This window comes from Cetorhinus maximus, chromosome 11 (genome assembly GCF_964194155.1).
Source record: "Cetorhinus maximus chromosome 11, sCetMax3.hap1.1, whole genome shotgun sequence".
NCBI classification, from domain to species: Eukaryota; Metazoa; Chordata; class Chondrichthyes; order Lamniformes; family Cetorhinidae; genus Cetorhinus; species Cetorhinus maximus.
Genome location: NC_135889.1, coordinates 103,643,171 through 103,666,342, shown reverse-complemented (window position 1 = coordinate 103,666,342; position 23,172 = coordinate 103,643,171). Strand labels below are relative to the sequence as shown.

At 39.8% G+C, this 23,172-nt stretch overlaps 2 protein-coding genes across 8 annotated transcripts in view; one reads left to right on the top strand and one right to left on the bottom strand.

Moving 5' to 3' along the window:
• mbd5 (methyl-CpG binding domain protein 5) overlaps positions 1 to 10,170 on the bottom strand; it is a 246,082-nt gene extending 235,912 nt beyond the window's left edge. For all 5 annotated transcript variants that reach the window (XR_013578004.1, XR_013578005.1, XM_078552521.1 and 2 more), the window contains exon 1: positions 9,802 to 10,170. The gene's annotated coding sequence lies outside the window, so the exon portion shown is untranslated. The remainder of the gene's footprint in view (positions 1 to 9,801) is intronic.
• Positions 10,171 to 10,264: 94 nt separating this feature from the next.
• Positions 10,265 to 23,172, top strand: part of orc4 (origin recognition complex, subunit 4) — an 86,127-nt gene continuing 73,219 nt past the window's right edge. Inside the window, exons 1-2 of one of the 3 annotated variants that reach the window (XM_078552516.1) lie at positions 10,265 to 10,346; positions 15,691 to 15,766. In XM_078552516.1, coding sequence (XP_078408642.1) covers positions 15,710 to 15,766 — 57 coding nt within the window. In that variant the 5' untranslated portion in view covers positions 10,265 to 10,346; positions 15,691 to 15,709. Of the gene's footprint in view, positions 10,410 to 15,690; positions 15,767 to 23,172 lie in introns of those variants that run through there. The other 2 variants (XM_078552518.1, XM_078552520.1) reach the window with 2 other exon arrangements.

The following is a 23,172-nucleotide window of genomic DNA, read 5'->3' as shown; positions in this document are numbered from 1 at the left end:
GGATAGCAATAAGTGCAGTAAAATTATCTTCAGCCTCCTGGGTTACAGCAGAGTAAAATGAGTCAGGAATAAAAACAAAGTGCTGGAAAAACTCAGCAGATCTGGCAGCATCTGTGGAGAGAGAAACAGAGGTAACATTTTGAATTGAATATGGCTCTTCCATTGTGAAGAGTCATACTCGACTCAAAACGTTAATTCTGTTTCTCGGCAAATGCTGCCAGAGCTGTGTTTTTCCAGCGCTTTGTTTTTATTTCAGATTTCCAGCATCTGCAGTGCTTTGCTTCTATTCACTATCTCCTGACATTGTGTAGGTTTCAGATGGGAGAGGATTTGGATTGGCAACATGGCCAAACAATATGCAATCATTCAGTTAAGGCACATATAAGAAGAATGACATTTGAGCAAGAAGTCAAACGATGGAAAAATGGTTGCAGGGTGAATGGGTTAATGGAATTAAAACTATTTTACTATGTGGAGGATAAACAGCATGAGTACATCAGGCCGAATGGTCTGTTTACTTTGGTTGCAGCAAATACCTCCAGCTGCCACCTCAGGTTTAAGCCAGAAGGTGCCATATCTTTATGCATTGCTCGAACCCAAGCTCAGTTTCTACCTTTGCCCCCACATCCATAAATTATCATACTGATTTCATTTTAACCACTGCCTGCCTCTCTCTACTTCTTCCTATCTGTCCCAAAAACCTCCAAATCTACGTCCTTATCACTTGAAACTGGGGAGACCAACAAATGCAGCTTCATTTTCCACCACTCTTAAGCTCTATATTTTTTTCCCTCATCTTACAAAGATCTTTGACCTCACCTTCAGATTCCTCCATGGCTTCACCCTTTTCTCCACTCCACAGTTTCCTAAAGCACATGTTAATTCAAGCACCCTCTGCTTAGATGACCTACTTCTTGCTTCCAATTCTTTCTACTTTATATTGGTCATTCCTAACTCCAAACAAACTCCCTCAGCACCTCTTTTGCATCATCTCACTTTGCCATCCACAATCTCCGAAAAGGTACTTTGCTTTGTCTGTACTTCTAACACCTCCTAATTCCTGTTTTCCTTTTCCTGTTTCCAGATCACTATCTATTATCATATAACGGTACCCTGGAAAGTATCTCTCTTTATGCCTCGGGTACATAGAAATACGCCTGGTTCTGTTTAATAAAATATATTGGTAGTACAAACTGTGCAATTTAATTAATAGCTGGAGACAGTACATAGTCCAGAGGTGAAGAAGTTTAAACCAATACAGTTACATCTGAAGTAGAATAAGAGTTATCTCAGAGTATGAAATAAGTGTGGATGATGTTAAACGCAACGAACTCCAGTCTTTTTAAGATTTGCCAAGTAACCGGAAAATATAAATGGTTGTTCTAAATCAATATACATTTAACCATCACAATGTACAGTGGTTCAGAGATCCACTACGCCTTTATCCAATTATTTTGAATACATTCCACTCACAACCACTATGTAGGCTACAATGGACATCTGCAGCACAATGGCTATGGTCTAGACCACACCTCAGTTGCATTCCAAATCAAGTTTAATTTACAAGCCTTACATGGAATATCCCTGCAAAATTACACAATGTAGTTTACTGGCTATGGTACATTTCACACAAAACTACTCGCTGAAAAGATAATTCATCTCAAAAACAAACATAAATCATTAAAACTAGTACAGAACACGTTTGAATAAATTAAATTCTGATCAAGCTTTCAGAACAGATCCAATATGTGACCCAATAAAAACTTAATTGTATGAAAATGCAATGGAGAAAAAAAATCAACAAAATCAGCATTTCCTCAGCAAACCTTCAGCTTGAAACACCAAAACTTATGGCACTAAGAAAAGCCTTCCTAAATTCTGAAAAACCTTTTCAACATTTGATTTTCAGCTTTCAAAATAATTACCATATAAAAGGTGCTCTGTTTCTTGATTAAATCTTTGGTTTACAAAAAATGTTTGAGTTGATCAACATGAGAAATGTTATTTGTCAGCTTTAAGCAGGTTCAAACATAAGGACATATGAAATAGGAGCAGGCAACATTCCCGCTAATTTTTTTTGAATGCGTGTGAGATTCAAGTATGTGGCCCCTTTAATTTTTTTGTGCAGCTGTGGTGCACGTTAATTTCAAGAGGTGGACTTGTGCACGTCCTGTGTTGGGACTTCCGGGTTGTTGCATGGCTGTACAGCTTAGAGGAAACATTGGGAGCAGGAGTAGGTCATACAGCCCCTCAAGTCTGCTCTGCCATGCAATAAGATCATGGTTGACCTTCAATCACAACTCAAATTTCCCACCCAATCCCCATATCCCTCAATTCCCCAAGAGTCTAAAAATTTATCAGCTTATCAATTTCACAGGTACATCATAAGTGATAGGTATATCACAACCAGATCCAGAATAAGGTCTCCTCTATTCTTCCCTCACAGTACGTCTCATTCGCAATACCCTGCAATGAAATGCTGTGTTGTATTTCCATTTCCCTCAATGGCCATTCTGTAATCCCTCTGGTCCATGCCTGCTCAGAACTTATTGCAGGTCGAAACAGACTGATCTTCATCACAAAGATTTTCATTCCAGCAGTCTGAACCGGATTTGAAAGTAGAATCAAGAAGTACAAGACCAGAAGTACTAACATAACACTAACTGTTAGTTTCGCCCACCCCGTGACATTTGTGCTATCAAGTAACTTATCAAAGTGGGAAAAAGTAAAAAACAAAATCAGGTAATTTTATGTGGCATTTGTGTACACAGATTTATAAAGATGCCCCACATGCATTGGAAATCTCTATTATATCCTTGTTAAAACCAAAATGTTCTCGATTTGACCCTAGCTATTTGCTGAATCTTGAAGAGCTCAGATTTGAAGATTTTGATCAAATTGTCAACATAACAACTTTTCCAAAAAAAAAATCAAGGCTCATCTGCACCTCAATTCAATTTTCCTGCCTACCTTTACCTAACAAAAAAAAACTAAACCACCTCGAGTCTTGAAAGCTTCAATTGACCCAGCATCCACAGGCCTTTTGTAAAAAAATGCTTCCCAATTTAATTTCTGAATGGCCTAGTGCCAATTTTAAGACTATTAGACAGGGAGACTGTTTTAAGTTTCTAAGTGCTGTGGCAAAAGAACTCAGGAACAAACTAAAATTGAAGGAGGAAACATAAGGGACCTACAGGTATCAAGGAACTGAGAGATGAGAAATAAAATAAAGGAGTTTGAGGAGGGTAATTCAAGAAAATAGCATAAAACAGTAAAGTATTCTACAAATATATCAGGAAGAAGAACATCGTCAAGTAATATTTGGGAGATCTTGAAGGTAAAAATAGTGAGTTAACTTAAGGATAAATGGAAATCAACAGACTACTTAAGTACTTTGTTTCAGCATTTACAAAAGACAAGCACAGTGGGGATGTGTTAAAAGATGAGAATTATATTTTAAAAATATAGTAAACCAAAGGAGGAAAAATTCCTGGAACTGAAGGAACACTTTGAATGATCCTGAGGAAGAAATAGCAGCGATTCTAGAAATTATATACTTTAGTGTTCCACTAAGGCTTGAGGACTGGAGAATGGGCAATCTCGTATCCATTTTCAAAAAGAGAGACAGAAAAAGCCAGGGTAATTATAGGCCAGTTGGTTTAACATCTGTGATAGGGGAATATTAGAATCTTTAATTAAAGATAAAATTACAAAATGTCCAGATGATGGAGAAAATAATTAGAAACAGCCAATATGGATTTAAGAAAGAAAGATGGTGCTTGACAAACCTAATAGAATTATTTAAGGCTATATCTGATATGAAGGATGGGGGACATGCAGTTGATCTGGTATACGTGGACTTTTACAAAACCTATGACAAGTTGCACATGCAAGATGAAAACTAACTACTCATGTGGAGAATAAACACCAATGCTGACTGGTTGGACTAAAGGGCAAGTGTTCATGTTGTAATTTCTATTAAATTTTGTGTGTAGAAGTCAGAATTTTGTCCAGACAAGCAAATGCTTGCTCAAAATAGGACCAGTCAATTACACTAACACTAATTGCAAATTCTGATCCAAGTTCAAAGTAACAAAGATTGCAGATTGGTTCTGAATTTATGGGATTAGGTGCTCCTAGGGCATGTTGTCCAATACATTAACCATTAGACACATTTGGCTAATTGTAAATCCAGATGTTGTTAATTGATAAGTACTGATAAGGAAATTGAAAAATGAATAAGAGAGACCATTGTTAGGCATTTGATCTCAACACTCACTTCCACAGCGCATGTGTACATTCAGTTTTCTGGTGTTTGTTGGTAAAATGGTGAGACAATAAAGTATGCAAGTGAGAGTGCTTTGCTTTCTTGTTTCTGAATGGTAGTCGAGGTTTGCTAAGTAAATCACGTTTACTTATCTTGGGAGTGTATGCAAAGTGTTTTCTACTAATATCAGTGCATGTGGCTAACCTGTGGTTAAATCAGCAGTTTCTACTTTTCAACACTGCTTGTACAACAGGAAGTACAACAACAAAATTACAATTAAAAAGCTGAATATTCAACACGGTAGATTTGGATTTGATTTTGGTACTTAGTAACGCTAAAGAACAAAATTCTTCCACATTAGCTGTCAAAAAGGTATCTAAACCAGAATTTAAACTATCATGCTACTTCAGGTATTTCTTACCATTTCTATCACAGGAATGATCAAACTCAGCATGAGGAGTCTGAAATTAACTTGCTTATTACTCTCTTTCAAATGCGAATGTACACAGACCTTCCTATCTAGTATCTCAGGTTTAGGCTGTCTGGAATACTCCATGAATAAACAAAAATAAGCTTGGAATTACAGCCTACTTTATATCAATAAAACAGCAATATTGTAAAATACACAGAATTCTATATCCAGGTTAACAATGCATTTGGGGGACTGTTGGATTCCACTGTGTATTGCACAGGAGCCAGATTAAACTGTAACCCTGGATCTTTAAGCACAAAAAGTAACTCAACTTCCATCATTCACTGAGCACGTCTTAAAATAAAAAATTGGTCAGTTCTGTGCTGTCACAATGAAAATATTTCATTTCATATGCCAAGCCTCTATTCTTAAAAATTGAACAACTCCTTGACAGAACAGCCATATGTTGTACTGGTGCGCTTCATGTTCACCACAGAAGCAGGTAATTTAACAGGCCTTGCTCTGAAGTTAAATGCACCAGTTTCAGCACTTTTCAGTTTAATAGTTTCCTCCATGTGGAAGATAGCCAACATTCCCTGCTCCCACAGATAAAATGAACCCTGATTTATAATCATATTTATTTTCAGTTGCTTCAGTGTCTTCGCCAAAGCATTGAAAATGGCTGAAATTTTTCACAGAGTGTTTGGGAGGCCACCCAGATGCTTTGCACCATAAAATTATTTTCTCCGGCAGCCACATTAAGCAGATATACATGCAAAATGTGCTAGCAGTTGAGGCAATTTCCATTGCTCTTCCAGCTAATTGTGTATTATTTGGAAAAAGCCCACCATGTTTCTTTTAAAAAAAGATTAGCCAAAAAAAATCCTAACAAGCACACCCATTATGTTATCAATTAGAAGCAATTAATTTGGCAATCCTACTAAGATATTCGTCAACTTTCCTGAAGCATTAGCTGCAGAACAATTCTTAGTGATTTTGCACAATCTTATTGAATTTCATATGGTTTTTGGTTGGAGCTTGAGCCAGAACAGTTACTGAGGGTTTATTGATCCTTTAACACAGTTCTCAATTCTCTCAATTTTGTTGTGGAAAACCTCTCTCAAGTTGAGTTAGTTATTTCACAGAACCTGTAAATTTGTAAACCACCACCAGACCTTACATCGGAAGATGCCACGGGGAGGGGATGGATGAGATATGCAAGTGAGTGAACCACAGTATAACAGAGGGGGTGTCCTCATTGAGATGCTGAATGGGGAGGGGAAGGAAACATGAGTTTGGTGGTGGCATCACGTTGGAGGTGCCAGATACCCTGGAGGATATGAAAGTGGATGAGGTGGAAGGTGAGCACAATGAAAATCCTATCATAGTTCTGGGAGGGAGGAGAAGGGGTGAAAGAGATGGAACAAACTTTCTTCATTATAGAACCTTCCCATGCAAGTGGACGAGGTGCAAAATATGCCCTTTCACCTCCTCCATTGCCATCGTCCAGTTCTCCAAACACTCCCTCCGGGTAAATCAGCAATTTACTTGACATCTTTCAATTTAGTATGCTGTATTTGCTGCTCATGATGGGGTCTCTTCTACACTGAGATGACCAAATACAGATTAGATGACTGCCCTGTGGAACACCTCTGTTCTGTCTGCATGCATGGAGCGAGAGGTTATGGTTACTTGGCATTTTAATTCTCCACTTGCCCTCCCACTTTGACCTCTATGTCCTCAACATAAGCACGATGAACAGCACCTCATCTTTTGATTAGGCACTTTAGAGCCTTCCAGGCTCAACAAGAATTCAACAATTTGAAATCATAACTTCTGCTCCCATTTTTTTAGGACAGCTGCTGTTGATGATGATTCTGCTATTCCCATTTACACCTCCTCTAGACCAATCTTTTGTTTCTTTCCTTGTCCCATGAACATCTCCTTTGCCTTGCACTGTCATCCCTTTTGTCACTGCCTTCCACCTGATCACAGTACTTTCCTTTTGTTCTTTCCCTCTCCCTCTTACCCTGCTCCTGTACTTGCTTAAATTCTGTTATATCTCTAGCTATTTCAGGTCTGACAAAAGGTTAGCAATCTGAAACATCAACTGTTTCCCTCCACAGATGCTGCCAGGCCTGCTCCTAGTAGCACAAATCAGAAGAAACTTTTGAAAATTCTCAACACACAGCCAATTAACAACTCAACATAACCAAGCAATTCAAACTGTGTAGAGAATTTAGGCACGTACAGGGGTGTAATGAACTTCCCAGAAAAGATTGTATCAAAACACAATGCAAAAATAAAAATATAGGTACCTAACTTATTTGATAGGAAAGTATTGCCAACTGATTTTTTTCAAGTAAAAGGCTTCATACAAAATCTTACACTGTACCTCTATTATCAATTAGAGCAATTACACCAATAAGTCATCTATATAAATGCTGTAAGTCACATCATTGTTGCACAATTGTGTCAAATGCACATTTTTTCTTTATAGAAAAGTTTTTGATGAAATTCCCTGAATGCAATATCTCCATAGCAACTAAATAAAACATAGCCATATTTGTCAATGAATACTGCCTCACTCAATCCAGCGAAAGTTCCATTTGTAAATATACAACATGAGCTAAGTAAGGAAGATGCATACATAAGAACACACATTTGGAGCAGGCTATTTGGCCCTTCCAGCTTGTCCAACCATTCAACAAGATCTATCTCCACAACGCTTAATTTCCTTAATACCAAAAAATCTATCAACCTCTGTCTTGAATATATTGAATGACTGAGCAACAACAGCTCCCTGGGGCAGGGAATTCCAAAACTTAGCAAACCTGAGTGAAGAAACCGCTCCTCATTTCGGTCCTAAATGGCCAACCCCTTATTCTAAAACTGTGATCTCGTGTTCTAGGTTTCCCAGCCAAGGGATACATTTTCTCAGTATCTATGCAGTCTAGGGCTATAGCATCAGTTATCAAGCATCTTCATATCACCGAAGATAGCATATACCAATCACAATGCATACGGGAGAATGATTGTAAAATAAAAATCAGGGCATTTATTAAGATGAAAACAGTAGTAACATATTTTGAATAGCCTATCTGTAGGTAGCAATGCTATAATGAAAGAGGCTACAACAGCAGCACTGTTCCAATACTTTTTCCAAGGCACATTATGACTTTGAAAACAAAGTTCTAAAAACTGCATAAATTTCCAATCTTCCTCTTCAAATTTTATAATTCTGAAAGTGAAATTACAATATATACTCAAGATACTTACTGGAAAATTGCCAAACACTTCTGCAACATTATGCAAAGACTTCAAGCATTCTATATAATTTATTTACCAAGACTAGTATAGATCAAATATTACCCATTCATTTGAAAGGGTCAACAAAACCTCAACACACTAAGAAATCATATTGAACAGTCTCCAAATCAAGCCATTGGGAAATTTAGACCAACCTGCCAGGCTTGTGTGTGCCCAATATGCTCACCTCAGATACACAACCCATTTACTTAACACCAATTAATTAATGTGCAGATGGACAGAACCAAGGTTTAGGCACCCCTACAGGTGCACACAGAGGTACTGTTTAACTAGCTAAAAAGTTGCAGCTTTCCAACAAGTGCTCATTTAGCAAGGACCACCTTGCCCATTGGGCTATTTCACACTGGGTTATTTGCAGCTAAGTGGGAAGAATCCCAGGACCCAATGATAGGTCCAATCCTTTAGGAGCCATGAATAAACCAGGTTGGCTGGTCAAATTAACAATAACCTGGGGGGATGCAGATCTAATTGATTCTAGTAACAGATTGTCAAACTTAACACCAAAGGTTCAATTTATTTCAAGCTTCCGGCACTAGGTGTGCCATCTTGGAGCTACCTCAACCCCAAAGAGACCTTACCTCCCAAACACAACCATTACCCCCTCCCAGGAGGAGAAAAATCAGTCTATTAGGGATCATATAAAATGAAAACAGGGAGAATAAAATATGCAAAAATCAAACAAATATAGAAAAGTTTAGTATATAGTTTAATGTAGGCCTACAAAAGGACCAGGGAAAGAGATTCTATAACTTTGAATTAACAGTACTTAAGCACACTGTTAAAATGACTAATATTTTCAGCAACTTCTATAAAAATGTCTCCTGAAATTATTCTAATTACAAAACAAGAAAAAAGCACAGAACATTAAATTAAAATTGCAAACTATTAAATCACTTGCTACTATATATTTAACATATAAATTCAACGTACATCTCTGCTCACATATGTTTGAAAACGTTATAAAAGTTTTTAGGTTAAAAAATATACTTGGCATCAGAACCTTTCCTTTTCCAAGAAAAAGCATTTTCATATTAAGGTATCATCTAAACAATTACACTGTGAAATGATAATATATATCCACACAGTAAGTCACCATGTATATCAGCTCTAGCATTCTGAGCATTTAGATTTTTTTAAACATTAAATCCCTGGAGTTTTGTAATAAAAATGTAATACTGGAGTGAGAGATGACAAAACTGCTTAATGTTTAAATCCTTCAACTCCAGATGCTTCTTTAGGGTTGAAATTCTATGTATTGTAATCCACATCCTACTGGGCCTATAAATATACAAAATATGAAAAATCACAAACATGACGGTATCTTAACTACCAGTCGATTCACATTTTTAACATAGAGGAAAAACGCATACCAAATTGCAGACCTCCTCCAGATATTCCAAACGTGAACACATTTTTGCATCAGGATAGAACAACCGTTCTTATTACTGCGGGGTTGGTACCCACAAGAGCTGAAGTTGGACTGTTGTAAACAGCAGTCACGCATGGCCGTGGCCTGCAACGTAGCATCATCATCATCATCAGCAGCAGCAAAGAGGGGGCGGATAAATAGAAGCCTTTAAACCAGATTAAACCCCATTTTCAAGAGCCAACAACGTCCCTCTTCTCCGAAATATACATGAAAAAATTAACCCCAAACTCCCAACTCCAATAAGACTGCATTATTAACAGAGAGAAATATTTATATATTACAGTGTAAAATTTACACTTAATTTAAAATAGGATCTTTCTTTTTTATAAAAAATGAGGCTGGAATTGCTTTGCAACCACTTACCTTCAACTCTCCCCTCTCCAAAGCTTTCGTTTCAAAAAAAGTCAAAAACAAAGGGTAATAAAGGGCTGAAATGGCACTTAAAAGGCTGCTGGCCAGGCCCGGGAGGTCGGCTGGTTGTTAAGGGAGGTATCCAGGAAGTTTTTCAGACGCTCGGGATGTATCCGGTTGGGAATGTGGACTCATAATAACAAAAAAAGAGAAACGGCGGTTTTATTTCTGGAGACTTTGCGGGAGCTTTACACAGAAACACAGAGAGAGGGAGGGGGGGTTGGAAGGGAGAGAGAGATAGACAGAAGCAGAGAGGGAGAGGGGCAAGAGAGAACGAGAGGAGAAAAAAAACCTGCAGCTGAAAATACCCGGTGCACTGCGCATGTGCCAAGACGGAGATTACCCAGAGTGCTCCGGGGGGAGAGGGAGGCGTTGCTCACCGAGTGACGGTGGAGGTGGGAGGTCACGGGGGGTCAGAGGGCAAAGGGCGGTGGGCGGGATTAAATAAGGGCGCCTGGTTACCTGAGTGACTGTCGGAGTGAGCGGGCCCTGCTCAGGTAGGTGTAGCCTGCGCTCTGGGTTTTAAATATTGGCGAATTCCGATTATATATACGCGCCCGGTAATTTTCTTTATATATATTTTTATGTATGTTTATAAGTTTAGAAATCTGAGCTACTAGTCAATATTGTGGGCATATTTGCTGTTTTAAATTCTCCTCTCCCATTCTCAGGCGCCTGCTGTGAATTCTCAGCATTTTTTTTTGAATCGTTATCGGCTTTTTAAAACGTCCTTGATGCTGCTCTCAGTTTGGAGGCGGCGGTTTGGTTTGATCCATCACAAGGATTTCCTTAAGATTTGTATTGCACATCTCTCTCTTCCCCCCCACCCCCCCCAAGTCAATGCAAATCTTCAGCTTTTTACTAACATGCCGGTTTGGGTTTGTCTTTTTTTGGAGGGGAGGGGAGGAGAATCTGAGGAAAGGGTCGATTTGAAACCTCCAATTTTTTTCCCCCTTTCTTCGCGGATGCTGTCTGACTTGCTGAGTGTTTCCATCATTTTATGGTTCGTTTTCCCCCCCCGCCCGCCGTGTCGATAAACACAAGATTTGTTCCACGAGGCAGTGGTTGTGCTGAGCAAAGTATTCACGGGTTAAGGTTTTATTTTCTGGTTGCACGATTTGTCACCAGTGTATCAAATGCCCCTTTCGATGGGGCAGGTTTCAAGGATTCCGCGCCAGCGGCTTTTTTTTTCATATGGAGGTTGCCAAGCTAAGCTCTTTCCCCAACGAAGGTGTCGCCGGTTAGTGCTCTGTTCTGAAGACTGATTTTCGGCCACTGCCTACCATCGGTATATTTCTACTTCTATATTGTACAAACCACAGTCTGGTGGAGTAATTAATGATCATGGCAGCTGATCAATGAAAAAGGTGCTCAGTAGATCAACAGCGGAGCTCCCTGAAATTTGTCTGCAGAACCGCAATATCTTTGCCCCGTTTCATCAATAATCTATTACGGTATCTAGGCTAAATTTATTCCCTTTATAAAGGAAAGGAGTTGTCTGATCAAAGCTCAGGACGTCCTAAAGCGTTTCATATTCAGTTTTGGATAGGCAATGTAATTAAAGTGACGTTATAACTCGGTAGTCGAGTTCAAATCCAATTCCTGAGTGCACTTGGGTAAAGCAAATTATGTTACCAATGCAAAGTTTTATAAAACTATGTTTTGGGAATGTTTCTTTAATTCAAGATAAAATGAGGTAGTGAAGAGAGTCATAGGAATTCTGCCCAGCAACAAGCCTGGGGGCAGGGGGGCCCAAGACAAGAGCGACAAAGAGCAAGTGAAAAATGACCGTTTTTGAAATCTCAGATAGAGAGAGGTCTCCGAGACAAAGATCTGCAGCTGGTGTGGTCAGCAAAGAGGAGAGTGTGTCGTTCTGTGGACCACCAAGCAGAGTGCAGGAAGAATGCATCCTGTGGCAATCTAAGACCATAAGACGGAGCAGAAGTAGCCCATTTGGACCATTGAGTCTACTCCACCATTCAATAAGATCATGGCTGATCTGATAATCCTCAAACCCACTTTCCTGCCTTTTCTGACATTAACTGGCTTAGCCATAGTGTGATAGATTTAGAGGGAGTGGGATTCTTAAAATGCATCCAGGAGAGCTTTTTAAGCCTGTATGTAGAAGGTCCAACAAGACAGGGGGCGGTCCTGGGCTTAATTTTAGGGAATGAAGCTGGGCAAGTGGTAGAGGTATCGGTGGGGGAGCATTTTGCAGATAGGGATCATAACTCTGTTAGATTCAAGGTTGTTATGGAAAAGGACAAGGATGGGCCAGGAACCAGAGTTCTAAATTGGGGGAAGGCTGATTTTTAATAAGATCAAATATGATTTGGCCAGATATGATTGAGAGCAGCTACTTTTAGGTAAACCTGCATCAGAGCAGTGGGACTCATTCAAGAAGCAAATAGGGAGAGTACAGGGCCAACATATTCCAGTAAAGACAAAGGGTGGGACCAACAAACCCAGGGAACCCTGGATGTCAAGGGATATACAGGATTGGATAAAGAGAAAAAGGAAGGCTTATGGCAGATACCAAGGGCTCAAAACAACAGAAGCCCTAGAGGAGTATAGAATGTGTAGGGGGGAATTTAAAAAGGAAATTAGGAGAGCAAAAAGGGGGTATGAAAAAACATTGGCAGGTAAAATAAAGGAAAATCTAAAGTTATTTTACAAGTACATTACGAGTAAGAAGATAACTTGGGAAAGAGTAGGGCCCATTAAGAACCATAGTGGTAATTTGCGTGTGGAGCTGGAAGACGTAGGTAGGGTTCTAAATGAATACTTTGTTGTGTCGGTGTTGACAAGTGAGAGGGATGACGTGGGTATGGAAATCAGGCAGATATAATTAAGGAAATTAGCATAGAAAGGGAGGAGGTTCTAAGTGGTTTGGTAGGCTTAAAAGTAGGTAAATCTCCAGGCCCGGATGAAATGTATCCAATGCTGTTGAGTGAGGCCAGGGAGGCGATAGCAGGGGCGCTGACAATAATTTTCAATACCTCTCTGGCCACAGGAGAGGTGCTGGAGGACAGCCAATGTGGTACCATTATTCCAGAAGGGAGGAAGGGATAAACCAGGGAACCACAGGCCAGTCAGTCTAACCTCAGTGGTGGGGAAACTATTGGAAGCAATTCTGAGGGACAGAATTAATCTACAGTTGGAGAGGCAGGGATTAATCAAGGACAGTCAGCATTGTTTTGTTAAGGGGAGGTGATGTCTGACCAATTTGATTGAATTTTTCAAAGAAGTGACCAGGTGTGTAGATGAGGGCAATGCATTTGACGTAACCTTCTTGGACTTCAGGAAGGCTTTTGATAAGGTCCGGCATGGGAGACTGATAACGAAGGTAAGAGCCCATGGGATCCAAGGCAATTTGGCAAATTGGATCCAGAATTGGCTGAGTGGCAGGAAGCAGAGGGTTATGGTGGAGGGGTGTTTTTGTGACTGGATGCCTGTGTCCATTGGGGTTCCACAGGGATCGGTTGCTTGCTGTTTGTGGTGTATATACAAGTGATTTAGACTTGAATGTAGGAGGGTTGATCAGTAAGTTCGCAGATGATACGAAAATTGGTGGAGTGGTAAATAGTGAGGAGGATAACCTTAGAATACAGGAGGAAATAGATGGGCTGGTCAGATGGGCTGATCGGTGGCAAATGGAATTTAATCTGGATAAGTGTGAGGTGATGCATTTGGGCAAGACAAACAAGGCACGGGAATACACGACGAATGGTAGGACCCTGGGAAGTTCCGAGGATCAGAGGGACCTTGGTGTTCATGTCCACCGGTCCCTTAAGGTAGCGGGACAGGTAGATAAGGTGGTTAAGAAGGCATACGGGATACTTGCCTTTATTAGCCGAGGCATAGAATATCAGAGCAGGGAGGTTATGCTGGAACTGTATAAAACACTGGTTAGGCCACAGCCAGAGTATTGTGCGCAGTTCTGGAATCCGCATTATAGGAAGGGTGTGATTGCACTAGAGAGAGAGTGCAAAGGAGATTTACCAGGATGTTGCCTGGGCTTGAAAGTTTTAGTTATGAGGAGAGATTGGATAGACTGAGGTTATTTTCCTTGGAACAGAGGAGATTGAGGGGGGACATGATTGAGGTGTGTAAAATTGAGAGGCATAGATAGGGTCGAGAGGAAGGAACCTTTCTCCTTGGTGTAGGGATCAATAACCAGGGGGCATAGATTTAAGGTGAGGGGATGTGAGGAAGAATTTTTTTCACCCAGGGGGTGGTGGGAATCTGGAACTCACTGCCTGAAAGGGTGGTAGAGGCAGAAACCCTCATAACATTTAAGAGTATTTGGATGTGCACTTGCAATGCCATGACATACAAGGCTATGGGCCTAGTGCTGGAAAATGGGATTAGAATAGTTAGGTACTTGTTTGACCAGCGCAGACTCGATGGGCCGAAGGCCTTTTTCTGTGTTGTAGACCTCTGACTCTTTCCCCCATAACCCTTGATTCCCTTACTGATTAAAAATCTGTCTATCTCAACCTTAAATACACTTAACCACCCTGCCTCTACAGCCCTCTGTGGTAAAGAATTCCACAGATTAACAACCCTCTGAGAGAAGAAACTCCTCCTCATCTCTGTCTGAAATGGGCAACCCCTCACTCTGAGATTATGCCCTCTGGTCCTAGACTCACCCACAAGGGGAAACAACCTCTCAGCATCTACCCTGTCAAGTCCCCTAAGAATCTTACATGTTTCAATAAGGTTGCCTCTCATTCTTCTAAACTCCAGCGAGTACAGAGTCAACCTCTCCTCATAAGAAAATTGCTCCATATCTGGGATCAACCTAGTGAACCTTCTCTGGACTGCCTCCAATGCTAGCATAGCTTTCCTTAGATAAGGGGACCAAAACTGTTCATAGCATTCCAGGTGTGGTCTAATTAGTGCCTTGAATCTGAAGATTTGCCCTGGCATGGTCAGAGGGTGAAATAATCGCCAGAATGGGCTTTACTGCTAGTATTTGATGCTGGACTTCTCCGGAAACTAAAAAGAGCCTTCTGATAGTCATTCAATGTTATGACTCGGTGAAGTGAACCTGTTGGAAGCTGTGAGTGACGTTGGATTGGTCCCTGTAAAAACTGCAATTCTGCGGAGGCAATGAAGTATAACTGTGGCATGGGGTTTTCGGTCATGTTGAAGGGGGAATATCTTTTCTGTAGTTTAGTGTACTAGTTGCTTACTAGATATTGATTAGTTGAAGTTGCTTTTAGTTTTTGCTACAGTAAAAGTCTTAAAACTTGACATCTTGCAGTGCAATTGGTTACTGAGAATTCAAATATCTCTTTAAAAATTGTTGGTCTCTATGGGGATTGTAACAATTAACCCCCCCACCCTGCAAAGAGACTATCTTGTACCTCTTTCATTGACTGGATCAGTGGGCAGCGTGAAGACTGATGAGCATTGAATCTTATGGCACTCTGAAATAATATTGAGTGTCAATGTCTTGATAATGTGGGTGCTGTTGCTTACTACCCCACCACACTTTTTTTTAAAAAAAGAAATAGCTGTCAGGAAGCAAACAGAGCTTTCTTAATAAAGCAAGCACAAAATATGGCATCTGGTATATCTTGTATCCTGCTGGCTGGATGTCACACTATAGGGGTCTTCAAACCTGTAGTGTGTTATAACTGCAAATTTTAATTTTCAAGAGCAGAAGTTTCCTATGAAGTCTTTAACCCAAATTGTCAACAAGGGATCATTTCCATAAAGTGAATCTACTTAAAAATTAACTACAATCCCAATAGAATTACCACCACTCTCGTCAATGTGAAACATTTGAACTGAGTTGATCATGTTGATTCTTTTTAACTTTTTTCTTTACAGTTTATGAAAATTTTTTATCATGAGTAAAAGAAAATCTAAGGACAACAGCTGTTCTCTGGGTGAATGCATTGCTAAGGTTTGTATTTGCATTTAAATTATATGATCACTAATTTGATACTGAATTCTTACAATCAGGTGAGCACCTTTTTTCTTTATTATTGCTGTTATCTTTTTCTAGTTGTCTTTGTGTTACCATAAGGACATGGCCCTGCTCTGAAAGTTGTGGTTAAGAATTATCCCACCCCCAAACAAATACATTGCGAACCTCTAATGTGATATAATAATAAAATTACACTGCAGGAGAATGTTTAAAGGAAGGATCTTCATTTAGATTGCATCTCTCATGCCCTGTGAGTAATTGTTATGTAATCAAATGTGGTAGCCGGCTTGCACGTAGAAAATGGGTGGTGTTGGTTGAAGGACACATGTTGATTGAGACTCTGGATTAACTTGCCGGCTCTTATTCGCATAGTGCTGTGGGATCTTTTACGTTTACCTGAGATAGCAGATAGGGGCTTCGTGTAATGGTTCAGCACCAGATAGCACTTCCGACAATATAACACTTTCAAAATTTCAACCGGGATTATGTGAAATTTTGGAGTTGGTCTTGAGGCCGTGGTCTTTTGACTCCAGGTGAGTGTTAGCTGAACCAAGTATCTGCCTGATGGTTTGATTTGGAGAAAGCAGCCAGTTCAGTGAGAACAAATAGATTAATCTTGCAATGTATTGATTGATCTTGATTGAAGGAAACTCATCCAAGTAAGTACTGCATTTTCCATTTGTATTATGTTCTTTTCTCGATCCTGCACTGTCCTAGCAGAAAAGGTTGAAATTCCACAGTGCGTTAACATGGGATGTATATTCTTATGAGCTTGAGCAATAGATGATCGGCAGTTAGATGTTTGCCAACAGGAGAAGCATTCTACAACTGATACTAAGCATTAAATGGCAAGAGAAGATCGTCAGTGCAGAGATCATGTTATATGTTAGTATAGTTGGCATCAATGAACAGCATTAGTTAGTGATGCTGGAGAGAGAGAGGTTCTGAAGCACGTGTTCTCCAGTGAGTGTGAAGAATGGCAAATGGTCATGTGATGGGCAGAAAAGGAAGTGTTATAAAGACGCTATGAAAATATTCAAGATGTATTATTTCCCTACTGACAATAGAGGAGACATGGCATTGGATTGGCTGCAGTGGTGTGTTTTTTTTTAAGAATAAGTGCCTGTGTGAGTTGAGCTTAAAACAAAAATAAGTAGCTGTGCAAAAAGCAGAAAGTGATAAACATAAACTGATTGGCCTGTAGTCATTATCGTCAGAGGTGGAAAAACTATCAGAGATCATTGAGCAAGAGACATTCTCACTTGAAGAATGGATTAATAAGAGACAGCCAGCACAGACTTGTTCATTGCAAATCATGTCTGGCGATTGAGTTCTTTCAAGTAATAGAGGGTTGATGAAGAAAAGTAGTGCTGTAGATCATGTGAATAATAGCTTTTGGAAAGGCATTTGATAAAGTACTGTTATCACGTGGCAGATGATATGTGCAAGGCAGATCAAATCCACAAGGGAAACCTGGCCATGCTATCATAGCGGTTTTGCAATTTGTATTTTTTATGAGAAGATGTGTGAGCTTAATTCAGAAGTCATGAGTTCACCAAGACCTTTGGAGATTTTAAAAATTAAATTAAAATATTTATTAACAAAGGAAAAGATTTCAAGCACATGCATAAGACTACAATTACTTAATACTATAACAAATCCTAAAATTCCTAATTAATCTGACTCCCAGTTACACACGCCCTCTTAAGGCAACAGTCCAAAGTAGATTTTAGATTTTTTTAAAAAGCAAGCTAACATGGTACCCACTTAACAATGGAATTCTAAATGGCTTTCCCCAACTTCAGTTACTGGACACAACAGACTTATGCACAAATGGCTAGAGGCTTCTTCAAGGCTGTTTCACACGCTCCTGTTGGATCTTACATGGCCCCCAATATAGCCTTTCGTTCTCCTTTTTATATATGTTTCTCTCTCTTTAATAAGTAAATTCCATTGTTCCATACATTTTTGGAACTGTACTTTTCCCATAATATAAAAAAAGTTCATGTTGCCGATATTGTCAGTAACCTTTTGGGGAAAAATAAACTCACTCCTTAGCCTTGCTTGTCTATTGTAAACAGACTAACATCCCTTTGAAATCTAAACAATCCTTTCACCTATCTAAAAATGCAAATTCCTTTCACACCTTACATGCTAAGCCAGTATCCATGTTTACTCATTAGCATTTCAAACACATTTCTACACCTAGCTTCTTTATAATTTCAAGTTTGCAGTCTACCTGACTCCAATTGTAATTAAATTGCGCACAGACAGAACCATCTACACTCACACCCATAAACCTAATTTACAACAAGCTAGGAAAATATTATGAAAATTACAGTACTTGTGTAACAGTAACTCATGACAAACTTACTCAGAAAATATAAGCACATGGTATTGAAGGGATAGTCGTAACTTAAATACAGAATTGGCTAAGGGATAGGTGGTGACATGTAGCGATGGACAGATCTTTTTCCATCTGGAAAGAAGAATGCAGTGGGGCCTATTGGGGGAAACATTGGGACCATTTTTTTGTATGTAATTTACCTGGACTTGGGGATAAGAATTACAATTTTGAAGTTTGCAGATGATATAAAACCGGCAATGTAAGTGGTGAGCACGATCCTAGTGGAATTCAGGAGGACATTGGTAGACACATGGCAGTTTAATGCTGTCAAGCGTGGAGTAATGCACTCTGAGTGAAAAAACATAGCAAGACAGTATAATGTAAATAGTACTATTTTGAGGGAAGTGTTGAGTGGGGACCTGTGGGTGTATATTCGCATGTTAGTTAAGAAAACTTATGGGGTACTTATGTGATACTAAGTGTATGGTCTTTGTAAATAGGGGCATTGAGTACAACAACGAGAAATCATTGCAAGCCTTTACAAATATTTGCTTGGGCTTCAGCTGAAATATGATATACAATCTGGGTGTGATACTTTAGGAAGAATATTAAGGCTTTGGGGAGGGTGCAGAGGAGTTTACGAGGGGGAAGTATGAACATATGAATTAGGAGCAAGCCATTCGGCCTGCTCCGCCATTCAGTAAGTTATGGCTGACCTGATTATGGCCTCAGCTCTAATTTCCTGTGTACTCTACTTGCTGCAATTGTGGAGAATTAGTGAGACCACATTTGGAGTATTGTGTATAGTTTTGGTCTCTGTGTATCTAAGGAAGGGTGTCCTTGTCACAGAGGGAGTGCAACGGAGGTTCAGCAGATGAATCCCTGGGATAACGGGACCCTCTTATGAGGAGAGATTGAGGGGACTGTGCCTGTATTCTCTAAGGTTTCGAAGAATAAGAGGTGATCTCATATAAATTTTTTACAGGGTAGATGTGGATAGGATGTTTCCCCTGGCTGGTGAGTCTAGAACCAGGGGACACAATCTTAGAATAAGGGGCAGGCCATTTAAGACTGCGATAAGGAGGAATTTCTTCACTGAGGGTGGTGAATCTTTGGAATTTTCTACCCCAGAGAGCTGTGGAAACTCAATCATTAAGCATCTCCAAGATAGAAATCAATAGATTTCTGCATACCAATGACATCAAGGGATATGGGGGTAGTGGGGGAAAAATGGTAGAGGTACACGATCAGCTATGATCTGTATAAATGGTGGAGCACACTTAATGGGCTGAGTGGTCTACTGCTGCTCATGTTTTCTATGTTCTGTGTACCCTTTGACTCTGTTATCAGTTAAGAAACTACCTAACTCAGTCTTAAAAATATTCAATGACCCTGCCTCCACCACACTTTGGGGAAGAGAGTTCTAAAGACTTATAACCCTCTTGGAGAAAAAGTTTCTCCTCACCTCAGTCTTAAATGGCCAATCCCTTATGTTTAAACTGTGTTCCCTAGTTCTAGTCTCTCCTACAATGGAAACATCCTTTCAGCATCCACCTTGTCAAGTCCCCTCAGAATCTTACATGTTTCAATAAGATCACCTCTCATTCTTCTAAACTCCAATGGATACAGGTCTAACTTTTCCTCACAAGATAACCACCTCCCCACCCCCATCCAAACATCCCTCACCCCAGGTATCAATCATGTGAACCTTCTCTGAACTGCTTCTAGTGCATTTATATCCTTCCTTAAATAAGGGGACCAAAACTGTACACAGTGCTCCAGATGAGGCCTCACCAAAACCCTGTACAACTGTAGCAAAACATCCCTAATCTTATAAAAGCAAAATGCTGCAGATGCTGGAAACCTGAAATAAAAAGAGAAAATGGTGGGAAAATCTCAGCAGGTCTGGCAGGATCTGTGAAGAGAGAAACCGAGTTGACATTTCAACTCCGATATGACTTCTTCGGAACGATCCTTACTTTGATATTCCATTCCCCTTGCAATAAATGACAACATCCTATTTGCCTTCCTAATGACTAGCTGTGGAGAATTTTTTTTATATGTGGAGAGATTGGAGTGGCTGGGTTTTTCCTCAAAAGGGAAGATTAAGGGAGACCAAAAAGAGAGTTAAATTTGAGGAGTTTTGATAGAGCAAATAGGGAGAAACTGTTTCCTCTGGCAAATGGGTTGGTAATCAGAGATCATAGATTTAAAATAATTGTAAAAAAGAGGAAATGAGAGGAGAAATTTCTTCACACCACACAGTTGTTCAGATCTGAACAACTATGAGCCGAAAGGGTGGTGGAATAAGATTCCACTGGAATTTTTTTAAGAAGGCAATCAGACATGTACTTGAAGAGAACTAATTTGCAGACTTATGGGAAAAGTTGGTGTAAGATGAAACTGGACAGACCTTTCAAAAAGCCAGCACAGGCTCAAGATTCTGTGATTATAACTCAAACTTCAAATGGCAGTAGCAACAGAGTTCACTCATGACCAATGCATGGAAACCTTTGGTTCCTGCATCAGACTTCAGTCACTAGCAGATTCGCTCAACACAAAAAACCTGTTCCCAACTATCAGTTCAGTTCACACTTCGGCAGCTAGACTGTAGATTGCTCCTGCAAATATGGTAGTTGCATAAAAGATATACAGTACCATATTAAATGTGACATTGACCATTAATATATCAATACTACTTTGATACTTGAGTTTGTTGTCGATGTGTAAGCCACACTTGTGGCTAGCTACAAAATGTGAACATTGCAACAGTACTTGTTACACATTTGTGTTTGCTGGGCACAAAACATGGAAATTACACAGAGGCTTTTGTATCTATAAGAACATAAGAAATCGGAGCAGGAGTAGGCCATTCAGCCCTTCAAGCCTGTCCTGCCATTCAATAAGATCATGGCTGATCTGCCCCAGGCCTCAGCTCCTCATATCCCTCAACTCACTGACATTTCAAAAAATCTATCCACCTCCTCTTTAGATACTTTCAGTGATCTAGCCTTTACAACTCTGGGATAGAGAATTCCAGACATTGACTACCCTTTGAGAGAAGAAATCCCTTTGCATCTGGTTTAAATGAGCATCCCCTTATTCTGTAACTATGTCCCCTAGTTCAAGATTCCCCCACTAGTGGAAACATCTTAACATCAACCCTGTCAAGTCCCCTCAGAATCTTGTACGTTTCAATAAGATCACCCCTCATGCTTCTAAACTCTAATGAATAAAGGCCTAACCTGTTTAGCCGTTCTTGATAAGTCAACCTCTTCATCCCAGGAATCAGCCTACTGAATCTCTTTTGAACTGCCTCCAATGCCAGTATATCCTTTCTTAAATACAGGGACCAAAACTATATACAATACTTATATTTATATTTAGAGCATGGGGAGATCAAAGTTTTGTGAACATAGCAACAAGGTAGAATTCACATTGGATTGCTCTAGTAAATAGCTGGTACAGACATATAGACTCCTATTTGTACTGTAAATGTCAGTGGTTCTGTGACCTAGTCCTTATGTTTTGGTGCTGGTTCTTCAACTGGAGCTGTCAACTAGGACCCTATTTTCTTGCCCTCTTGTCATTTTCCTCATCCAGTCTTTCTTGTGTTAATGCTGTTGTAATGGTATTCCATATTTTAATAACTCTATGCGATACTCCCCCACCCCGACAAATTCTTTATAGCGAGATTCATGAATCTATGTTCCTTTTTGGTTTTGTCTATTAATCTTTCACCAATTACCTTTTTCAATATCCCTCATAATTTTTTGAAAATGCCTCTCCATAAGCCCCCACCAATTTTTTTCTGCTCAATAAACAAAATACTGAAAATATTTGGGGCACTTTCTTAATATAAACTGTAATTTCTGGTATTCTAGTGAAGATGGGCACTGAATTTTTTCTATGGCTTTAATACCCTTCCTATAATGGAATGTCAGGAACTATATGTGATACTCCAATTCTGTCCCAATTACTGTCTTCTACAAATTCCAAGACACATTCTTGCTCTTGTGTTTAATACCCTTGCGTAAAACTCAAAATTCCATTTCCTTTTCTTTCATGAGCTTTTCTGTTTGTATTTCCACCTTTTTAAAGATTTATGAATTGCACAACTAAAGATCTCCTTGCCGTTGCAATTTAAGGTATATTTCTACGGTTATTTTCATTTTTTAAAAATATACCACTTCACAGTACTTGGCTGTGAACTGCAACTGCCACCTACCTGCCAATTCTGCTCAACTGTTGAGCCTGCAGCCTTCTTCCTCACAATTTGTCCTGCTGCCTCATGAGTGTTAATGATATGATTTGGAAAATTAGTCAGTTGAAGTGGCTCAGTACTGGGAAGAGCATGGGTCAGAATGACCTCTTATACAACTATCAGCTTGTCCCAATGCATGATTAGTAGGAATCTTGATATCTTGACAACATTGTTCTGAAGATGTTTAGAAACGAGTGTCCTTTTTTTTTGTCTGAAAAGCTTTTCTTTGCCCATGTCTTTTTTTCCTTTTATTCATTCAGAGGGTGTGGATGCCACTGGCTAGGGAAGCATTTATTGCTCATCCTTAATTGTCCTTGAGAAGGTGATGGTGAGCTGTGTTCTTGAACCGCTGCAGGCCATGTGGTGTAGGTACATCCACAGTGCTGTTAGGGAGACAATTCCAGGATTTTGATCCAGTGACAGTGAAGGAATGGTGGTATAGTTCCAACTCTGAATGGTGTGTGGCTTGAAGGGAAACATGCAGGTGGTGGTGATCCTATGCACCTACTGCCCTTGTCCTTCTAGGTGATAGAGGTCACGAGTTTGCAAGATGTTGTCGAAGGAACCTTGGTGAGTTGCTGCAGTGAATCTTGTGTATATTACACATTGCTGCCAGTGTGTGCCTGTAGTGGAGGGAGCTATTGTGTTTTAAGGTGGTGGGTGGGCTGCCAATCAAGCGGGCTGCTTTGTCCTGGATGGTATTGAGCTTCTTGACTGTTGGAGCTGTGCTTATCCAGGCGAGTGGCGAGTATTCCATCACACACCTAACTT